The following is a 10,186-nucleotide window of genomic DNA, read 5'->3' as shown; positions in this document are numbered from 1 at the left end:
GAAGGGAGGGTGAGTCCTTCCGCATACTACTCTGTGGGCTTAAGCCGGTTCAGTACCCCTTATGTCCACTTGCGTCCTCACTGGGTGACTCACACCTGGGAGTGGAGCAGATGGGTAGGAGATCACGTCAAGTATTTTGGGAGTCTCAAAGGGACTGAGACCCAGCCACAGGGATGTGGAACGGAGGAACTGCAGTCATCCCCTGGCAGGGTCATGGTGACCTGGAAGAGGTGTGCCATCAGGCCCTGCAGCCAGCAAAGGGAAGGTGCCAGGTTGGACAGCTGGGCCTGGACATCATGCCCAGTCAGGACTGTCCTTCTTCCCTCACCCACACCTTGCTCACTCCCACCCAACCCCAGCTCCATTCTCTGCCACGGCTACCCCTGTGCCCCCCATGTCCCGACCCCCCCTAGCTCTTGCCTCCTTTCCTGCCTCCCTGGATCAACACATCACTCCTCACATCTTCCTGCTCTGAACCTGCCAACATATCCCTCTTCTCATCGGCAACTACTGGCCGTCTGAGGCCGAGGGAAACAGGATGGTGAGAAGTAGCTTCAGATAAGGGTGAGAAGACTATTAATGAGGTTCAGAGGAATCTTCCTGTGAGGTATCCAAACCGAGGTACAGAAAACTCAATTAGTAGACAGAACTCCAAAGAGGCCCACTGAGGGATCCATACACGAAAAGTACACTTTTATTGTCATTACAGAAAAACCAGTGGAATAAAAAAGATGACCAAAAAAAATCTTTTTTTTTTTTTTTTTGGTTATATTAATTCCTCTTTCCCCAGACAGCTTCCTCCTTGGGGAGCAGACCCCGCAGAGATCAAGCAGCCCTGGAGCTAGCAATCCCTCCTGGTAAGCATGGGCTCCTGCAGGGTTTGCGCCACAGCGAGACCAGCTCTGTGCAGGCAGGGCCCCAGGCAGGCTCTGCTGGGAGCTGACTCTTTGGTTCCATTTCATTGTCCACTCATCTACTTTCCCAACCCAGGGCTGGGGGCACAAGACGGTGGACACATCCACGAAGTGTGTGTGTGTGGGGGAAGGGTCAGTGCCAAGACTGTCTTGGACCCTGGCCACATGTTTCAGGATGGGGCTCTCTGCAGGGAGGAACCAGACAAGCTAGGGGTCTCTGGTGCACTCAGGGTTCAGAGCAGAGAGTGGGGTTGGTTCACCCTGAGACCAACCCCAAAGAGAATAAATAAATAAATACTATCTAACTGTGTAGTCCCCAGTCTGGCCTGCTCCCCCACCTGGACACTGTCATTGTCAACCTCAGTTCTCTGGCTGCCATCTTCCCTGAGACAGAGGCTGGCTAGAAGGAGGGGGCCTGCCCCACCCTATGGGCCGAGAAACCAGGGTTGGGGAAGTCTACCTAGATTTAGGGAGACCAGGGCCTGCCTGTCTCCCCCTCATCTGACACATGGCTCACAGTGGAACCGCATGTGTGTGACCCCTCTCAGCCCTGCTCCTACTGGCTCTTGCTGGTCCAGCTGCCAGATGCACGCAGGTTTTAGGAGGGTGGGAGGAGGGGCAGCAGGAGCCCGAGTCCAGTTCATGTCCCCTCCAGGGTCTGGCTGAGTGAAGCTAGGAAGATGCTCAGCTGGCTCAGAGCTGGAAGGGATACTGTCGGAGGTAGTCAGCCATGCGCCGGGGCAGTGGCAGGCAGTCCACGTCAGCCACCAGGCGGTTGATGACGAGGCGGCACAGGTGCTGCAGGCTCCGGGCACTGCTTCTGCGCACAAAGGGCTGCACCAGCTTGAGGTGCACAGCAGTGGCTGCAGGGGCTGGCAGCGCAGGGTCCCCGGGAGCATCTTCCTTGGGGGTGGGCAGGGCTGGGGTGGGCGCAGGGTCAGGGCTGTCGGTTCGGGTGTCAGCAGCACAGGAGGTCACATAGTGCTGCACAAGGCTGACCACATCTGGGAAGGCCAGGATGCGTGGCCTGGACAGGCAGTTGGAGTCCAGCCGGAAGCTGGAGTCGGCGTACTCTATGCGCACGTTGGTTGGGCCGCGGGTGGTTTTGACGGACAGTGTGAACAGGTAGCTGGGGTGGGTGCTGTCACGAACTAGGAATGTGCCCTCTGGCATCTTCTGCAGGTGTTGTCGGGCTTCACTGGCCGTAATAGAACCCCAATACCAACCTAGGCAAGAGGAGGGGTGGGTGGAGAGACTGGTCACAGTGGAAATTAACTGGGGGCAGCCAACAGCCAGGGCTCTGCCTCCCTTCACACTTCACTGAGAAGGGCCATGCCTTCACCAGACTCTCCTAGGCAGGGCCATGCCTCTCAGGTCAGACTCTACTGGCAGAGCTGAGCTCCCCCCTCTCCCCCCCATCAGACTTCCTCGGAAAAAGTCCGCTTTCCTCCTCAGACTCACCAGACTCTCGAAGATAGGAGAAGGTCTTGGCTATGCAGAGCAGATCCTCCTCAGGGTCCAGCTCCTTGGACTCGCTCTCGGGCTGGGCTGGAGTCTCCTCTGCCACCTCCTCCAGCAAGGCCCCAGCAGGTAAAGGCTGCATCGCAGACTCAGGCGGCTCCAGGGACCGGGCCCACAGGGGCCGCTGCCCAGTCCTCTCCACAGCCAGCAAAGGACAAGGTCTAGAAGGAAGTGGATGGGCCATGAGCGAAGGCCCTGCAATCACCCCATTCCTAGCGCTTCTCTGTACTCCAAACCGGCTACCTGATCTCTGGTCAGTTCATCTGTCTATGAACCCCAATTTCTCCTCTGGCCACCCAGGGCAATGAGACCACAACCCCACGTTTCATTTGTCATGACAAAAGGCCCTTTGACTGCTTCCCCCATATGTGGGCCCTCTTTGGAAGGAGGCTTCTCTGTCCTCCTGCTTTTACTAAACAATAATTAATACTTTCCTCTGGCCACTCCCTTCTCCGCATTTCTAGCTCACAGCGGCTGACTGATATCCCCACCACACTGATAAGAGCCACTGCAAAGAAGCCTCACATTTACACTCTGCCTGCTGAGGTGGGCTGACTAAGTGGCTGAGCCATAGGGTGGGTCTGCATGGGGTCCACCAGAGAGGTATCAAGATTGCAGCAGGAGGTCTGAGGTCACAAGCTCCTGCCTCATGTGCAGAAATATTTGGTGGAGGAATCGGGGTGCATGCTGGTTAGGGCTGAGACTGGGACAATCCCACCAAATAGTGTGTGTGTGTGTGTGTGTGTGTGTGTGTGTGTGTGTGTGTGTGGTGTAACTAGGTTACATCATGCTAGGTTACTTTTTTTTCCCATTCAGACAAAGATACAGGGAGAGACAGGGATGTGGAAAGACACTACTGCACTGAACCTTCTTCCGTTGCCATAACACCTTCTGTGTGGTACTGGGGCTCAAACCTGGGTCACATATGTGGCAATGCAGTCAGCCTGCCCGGTGAGCTGTCTCTCTGGTTCTTCAGGCACCTTGTTTTCGCTGAGGGTCTGGGGTGACAATGGCCTCTAAAGGCACTAACAAGTCCCAACTGCCATCCACATTAGCTCCCATCAAAGGGTATTCATTTCAGATCCTTCTCTGGCAAGCCAGCCCTACTAGGCTCTGTGATATGCAAACATTTCTCTTCACCAGGCCTCAATTCCCTCCCCTCACCAAGGGGCTCTACCAGCCCAACACTGAGGGTTTGGGCCATATCATGTTCTTAGATGGCTAGGGATGGGCTGTAGCTTCCCTCAAAGGGAAGTCCAACCAGCATGGTGACCTTGGGCTTCCTGAGGATGAGGAGGGCAGGGTACGACCCTGGGTCCCATGGAACAGACAACTGGTCCTCCCTCAATCCTCACAAAGTCCATTCGCAGGTCTCAGTTCTGGCTCTAGCACACTACTGGGTCACAGGACACCAAGACAATGAAACCTTGGCCCTCAGGGAGAATTTATAACCTAAAGTCATGGAAGTTGAATACCAAGGAGGAATGCCTACTCCTGAACTAAGTCTGCCAGGCTAAAGAAAGGGATAGGCGGGAGGCATTTCAGCTGGAGATGCCAGCACGGGTCAACAGGGCCAGGTGTTGCAGATGAAGCAGAGAGAGAAGGGCAGGAACTGGCAGCAGGAACCAGGTCCAACAGCATAAGCTATCAGCGACCTTCAGAAGGTTCTAACCAATTAGTATCCCACAACTACTCAGAGCGAAGCCACAAAACCCTGGCTGCAACCTTCCTAAAACTCCATCACATCCACCCTGGCTGAAGTATAGGGAACCCCACTCACGGAGCTGGAGGCTCAGTTCCAAGGAACTGGCAGGTAGCCTGCCTTCTGGGGTTCAGAGCACAGCTCGGGACCAGGTGACATCCAGGAGCACAGTAAGCAGCTGGATGGACAGGTCAGAACCTCTGGTGGCCTGGCCAGACAACTTAGTAGGACACGTGTGGGCATGGGCATCTTTGGGGCGACGTGGTGTCTGGGTGTGGATGGATGTCTTGATCCCCACAAGCTCCTGGTGAGAGACTGTGTTTCTGGAGAATGGTGTGCCCATGCTGTGTCATCATCATGTGGGGGTGGTAGACAGGGTGTCTGAGTGTGAGTGGCCAGTGGAGCCCAACCCATGTATCTGCTATGAAACCAAACCCGTAAGTTCTACCTGGGGACACATGCCAGTGGGGCAAATTCAGTCTCAAGAGAGGACACCCTGCAGCACAGCCCAAACTCATAGTTGGGAAATTTTGTTCTTTACCCCCAGGAGGGCATCAGCTGGTCTGTGGAGGTCTTAGAAATCTTGCTTCTTGACAGCTAATACTGACTGGCCCTGAGGTGCTAAGGGGATTTTCAGCTGGAGCCTTAAAGTAAAAGAGAATGTAGGATCCGAGAATTGAGAGGGGTGGGAGGAGAGGCACTGAAGAGGGGTGATGGTTGGGGAGTTCTGAAACTCAGAGGCAGGATGTTAGAGACAGCCAGGGAAACACAAAGGAGTGTGATCTTCCTAGCACCTCTAGGTCTTTTGTCCAGGAGCAGGAGAGCTCAAAACAAGGGACATTTCAACCTTGTCCCACCTTCCACCTTCCCTCACTTGGAATCATGCAGGTTTGATTAACAGCAGTCACCAGGCCACCCAGTGCTCTCTGGTTACAGAGCACCCACTCACATCTCCTGTCTCCCCTCCTGGAGCTTTCTGAGCTGCTGTCAGGTTAGCCTGGAGAGCATCAGACTCGTGGGCTGGAGGGAACACTGAGCTGGGCTGAAGGAATGTGCCAAGAATGCTCAGCTGAAGCCAAGACACTGTCTCATCAGTTTCCACTCCATCCAGACAAGGCTTTGAGAGACTGGGAGAGCGGAAGCAGAACCCGAAGTCCCTCTCACAATGTAATCCCAGGCTGTGCGGAGAGGTGGGGGCGCAGAGGTCGGGAGGGGGGTACCCCAGTCCCCTCACAGACCAAACCCAGTCTCTCCCAAGAGCTACTCGTCAGCAGGCGCCGGCCTGAAGAGAGGCAGGGGAATCAGATCGGTTTCTTAAGAACAGCCTAGTCCCGGCAGGACAGAGAAGACTGAGCAGAGCAGAGGCTGGTCCAAGGTCACCAGCAGAACCGCAGGGACACGGACGAAGGCAGAGAGCTCGCTTCTCAGCCCTGGTCAAGGGGGGATCTGGGCACACGAGCCATGACTTGGAGGCGCACCGTCCAAGACCGGCCGCGTCCACCTGCTCCAGCCAGGACCCAGGCTCAGTCCACTGTCCGTTCCTTCCCTTGCCAAGCTTCCCCTAGTCTCCCGACCCACCTGGGAGCAGACAGGGGAACAGAGTCACCATTCCCAGTCGTCACTCCCGAGATCCTCGCCCCGCTCAGTCACCTCCATCCTGTGCAACCCCCTCACTCCCGGGCAGCCGTCCCGGGCGGGTACTGCCCAGAGTTGGGGGCGCAGAGGCCGGGCGGAGGCGGAGACCTGCGCTTACCCCTCAACGCAGAGGACCATGTCCCGGCAGCGAAGGCGGCAGCTCTGGAGCTAGGACTCGGCCGGACGGCGGCGGCTGCAGGGAGCCAAGGGGCGCGGACCCGTCCGTCCGTCCGTCTGTCCGTCCGTCCGTCCGTCCGCGGGGAAGGCCACCGGGGCGCACGGGCGGCGGGCGGCGACTGAGAAGCCGCGGCGAGGGCTCGGAGGGAGGGCGCAGGGGGCGGGCCGGGAGGGCGGGGCGGGGCGGGGCAAGCCGCCTAATCTTTTGTCCTCTGTGTCCCAGCCCTTCCAGGAAGCGAAGTCTTCCTAGAATTGCCGAGTGTGCAGCGAGGCTCGGGAGGGGGTCGGGAGGGGGCCTATGGCCCGAGTGTCTGGGGCAATCGCGCCGCTAAAGGAAACCCCTTTGACTGATTTCCAAGAACTTTCCAGGAAAGTAGGGCGGGGCCCGGAGCGCAAACCAATCGCAGTGAAGGAGGCGGGACCGAGTGGTCGGAAAAGACCAATCGCAGCGCAAGGACGGGAGGCTGACGCGCCAAGAGGGGCGGAGCTTATTCAAGAGACCTGGAGGGAAAGCTCTGGTTGGAGAAGGCCCGGCTGGAGCCCTGGAGACTTCCTTCCTGCGCTCATTTGTTTGTAGATAGACCAGGTGCTTATGCGAGGGCCAGGTCACCTGCTTTCCTCCCCTGTGCAAGCGCCCCCTGGGGGCCGCACTCTAGACCTCCACCCCCACTCTGCGGGAATTGGGGTGGGAGTGGAAGTGATGTTGGGGTTTGGCGGCTGGACGTGGGGGGTGCGGTGGGATAAGGTTCAGAGGGAGGCCCCAGCAGGTCTGCAGATATAATGAAACCTGAAGCCACTAGGATCCCTGTGAAAACGTTTTCTCTGAAAGAGTTTGAGGGGTGGTGTGGGTGGGTGGGTAATCAGGAAAGTCATCAAACTTGGACAGCAGGGAGGGAGGGAAAGTCAGCCCCAGCCGGTTCCGGACACAAACCACGGGTGTCTCCGGGTTGGTGGGTTTCCCAGAAGTGCCAGAAACTTGGCGCTCGAGATACACGAGAGATGAACTGAAGATAACGTAATCAGGTCAGAACACAGACACCCACTTCCATTCACAAGGAGCATTTACGACATACTGCCCCCAATATGCAGATGCGAAGGCAAGAGTTCTAGGGAACAAGATGCTTTCTTAGGAAATAACAGGGTCAGAGTTTGCAACCCAAGACTGAGTCAGAAGTCTGTGCTCCTCACCCAAACCTCCTCCCCACATCTTGAAAGACCACAGGGACTGTGCACAACCCCTAGTTCAGAAGAGGGTAGGGAGAGTCCATGCCCACTCCACCCCCACTGCCTGGTCTGTACCCCCAGTCTCCAGAAGGAAGGTGGCAGAGTTCAGAGAACTGAATAATACACAGGTCCAATAGTCTAGAGCTTGATTTACCTGGTACAGAGAAAACAAATTGGTCAAGATGAGAAATATCTTCAGGGGACCACTTCTCTATAAAGCCTTCTGAGGAGATCAGAAAATAGTTGCAGGGACGGGAATGGATTCATACTTAGGTCTCCCTGGGGCCCAAATCCCAAACTCTACCCCAAAATACTACTTCTTCCCTCTAACTATGAATACTTTACTATGTATCAGGTGTTCCCAGTAATTTCTAGCTTTAATTGGCTACTCACCACATGTTGTCCCCTCTTTATAGGTAAGGGGACAGGCACAGAGAGTTTGGAACCCTAGGCCCTGCTCCTACATACTTTCTTTCCAGGCCCATGGGACATGGAAGTCCCTGGATATTCTTCAGGTTCTAGGCTTTTTGCTTGTTTGTTTTGTTTTTGATTTCAGAGAGAGTGAGGGAGAGTCGGAGAGTCCATAGCACCACTTTAATGTGGTGAGGGTCCAGCTTAACCTGGGCCAGACACAAGACGATACTGTGTCCTTTGGGATAAAATGGATGGGATTGGAGGTGAGTGAGTATACTTGGAAAAATAAGTAAAGAGATGAAAAGCAACTACCAGATGGTTTCACACATGTGTAGAATGCAGAGAATTGATACACATGAACTCCACACACACACAAGCGAGCCAACTATTTCTAAGACTTGTGGGAACTATGGTGGTTATCTTTGGGAGATGGGAAAGTGGGGACACAGGGCTTTGGTGGCGGGTAGCAACACACTACCTAGGTGAGCTATTCTGCCAGCCCCTTAGGTTCTTGTTTTAAGGTCCTCAGGGAAACTTCCATGTCCCCATGTCCATCAGTATCAGAGCACCATGAGTTTGATATCCCTGGGAAATTTGTGAAGTTTTCCCTGTAGGTTTTACTCCTCAGCCTTCTTATGTGAATATGACCTCCGGTACGCCTTTCCCACACGCTGTAGTGTGCCTTGCCTCACTCCATATTGTAGCTCCCGTTGGACTTCTCATTATCACCTCTTCTGCCCTGGCTGCTTCCCATGAGCCTCTGCTCTGATTGTTGATCCACACCGCCACCCACTGGCAATTCCTCTGGTGGTCTCACTTGCCAAATCATCATAGATTCTTTCTTTTAGACTACTTCCTCTGAACCCCAGGGAATGACTTCCCTGCCCCTCCCCAATCATGACAGTCACAAAAATTCACAGCAGGGCCTTTCTCAAAGTCTAACTCATTTAGTCTTTGTACTCTCACCATATGCAATCTCTCCTCTCCCCTCCTCCGAGGAAGTCAATGAGTGTGTGTGTGTGTGTATTGGGGGGAGAGGTCAGCACATGCACATCCCCAGTATTCCGTCACTGTATACTGTTCCAAAGGTCTTGATCCCTTTACTCCCGGAATCTGACACTCTGAACTCAGCCCAGCCCCCAATACAGGACTCTCACATCAGTGTGCAAGTGGATATGGCAGATGGTTGATGGAGCCAAGGGAAATTGTGTACTGTTACTCTCCTGGGTAACTGAGCAGCCACAAGATATTTATCTGTGATGCATCCATGTAGAGAATAGTGTGCTTGCATAAGCCCTGGAATTGATTATGGAAACTAGTACTTATTGATTATTGAAGAGAGGCATTGCTATTGATTTTTAAAATTTATTTATTTATTATTGAGAGAGGTAGGAAGACAAGAAGAAAAGAGAGAACCAGACACCACGCTGGTACATGAGCTTCTGAGGATCTAACTCAGGACCTCATGTTTGAGAATCCCCACACTTGGGGGCTGAGCAGTGGCACTCAATTAAGGACTTGTAATACTAAGCACAAGGACCCATGCAAGGTTCCTGGTTTGAGATCCTGGTCCCCACTTGCAGGAGGTGGGTCACTGGCACTTCACAAATGGTGAAGCAGATCTGCAGGTGTCTGTCTTTCTCCCTCTCTATCTTTCCCCCTTCCTTCTCAATTCCTCTCTGTTCTATCCGATAGATAGATGTATATATATATATATATACACATATATATATGTATATACATATGTATATATGTATATATACATATATATAGATATATATGTATATATGTATATGTATATATATATACATATATATATGTACATATATATATATATATATATATATAGAGAGAGAGAGAGAGAGAGAGAGAGAGAGATAATCCAACAGTTTACCCACTACTCCACCTCCTGGAACACTTCTTTTTAAAAAAAATTCTGTGTGGTCTGAATTTATTAAAACATAGCAACTTTTTAAAAATGCATTTGACAATTTAGCAAGAGTTCATTTAAAAAAATGCAATAGTTTAGGGAGTCGGGCGGTAGCGCAGTGGGTTAGGCGCACATAGCGCAAAGCGCAAGGATGGGCATAAGGATCCCGGTTCAAGCCCCCGACTCCCCACCTGCAGGGAAGTCGCTTCACAAGCAGTGAAGCAGGTCTCTGCAGGTGTCTGTCTTTCTCTCCTCCTCTCTGTCTTCCCCTCCTCTCTCCATTTCTCTCTGTCCTATCCAACAACGACATCAATAACAACAATAAAAACTACAACAATACAAAAACAACAAGGGCAACAAAAGTGAATAAATAAAGATTAAAAAATGCAATAGTTTAAAAGTAACCTGAAGGAGATAGGTCAGAGTCTCTGCACCCTCACCAAAGTCAGTGCCTGCACACAGCAGCTCATCCTCCAGCAGTGACTGCTGCTTTGAAGAGCGTGAACCCGCACCCCAAGTATCCAAGCGCTTGTGTACTGGGGTATGGTGACTGAAGCCTCAGTGCCTGCAGTCCTGTCTATGGACTGTAGATGGCAGCAGAAGTCCGTTGCAGGGATCCTGTCCGACGTCAGCAATTTTCCAGTTACAACTGAACTATGACATTTGGGT

The 10,186-nt window shown here is 53.1% G+C and overlaps 1 protein-coding gene across 3 annotated transcripts; it reads right to left on the bottom strand.

Moving 5' to 3' along the window:
- Positions 1–665: 665 nt before the first annotated feature.
- CISH (cytokine inducible SH2 containing protein) lies at positions 666–6,089 on the bottom strand. Of its 3 annotated transcripts, none has more exons than XM_007527295.3 (3): positions 5,891–6,089; positions 2,376–2,596; positions 666–2,140 (listed from the first exon to the last, which is right to left on the bottom strand). In XM_007527295.3, exons 1-3 carry the CDS (start codon positions 5,908–5,910, stop codon positions 1,608–1,610), a joined length of 774 nt encoding a protein of 257 aa, XP_007527357.1. In that variant the 5' UTR covers positions 5,911–6,089; the 3' UTR covers positions 666–1,607. The 3 variants fall into 3 exon arrangements, with proteins under 3 accessions (XP_007527357.1, XP_060060573.1, XP_007527356.1); XM_060204590.1 differs by lacking the exon at positions 5,891–6,089 and adding an exon at positions 5,716–5,869; XM_007527294.3 differs by lacking the exon at positions 5,891–6,089 and having other exon boundaries at positions 2,376–2,634.
- Positions 6,090–10,186: the final 4,097 nt, after the last annotated feature.

The sequence above is a fragment of the Erinaceus europaeus genome, chromosome 12 (assembly GCF_950295315.1).
Source record: "Erinaceus europaeus chromosome 12, mEriEur2.1, whole genome shotgun sequence".
In the NCBI taxonomy this organism is placed as follows: Eukaryota; Metazoa; Chordata; class Mammalia; order Eulipotyphla; family Erinaceidae; genus Erinaceus; species Erinaceus europaeus.
This window is presented reverse-complemented; position numbering and strand designations above follow the sequence as displayed.

Coding starts and splice junctions, on each gene's coding strand:
- CISH (XM_007527294.3), bottom strand. CDS start 2,619: ATGGCCCATCCACTTCCTTCTAGACCTTGTCCTTTGCTGGCTGTGGAG. Junction 2,141..2,375: donor CTCCTATCTTCGAGAGTCTG/GTGAGTCTGAGG, acceptor CCTCTTGCCTAG/GTTGGTATTGGGGTTCTATT.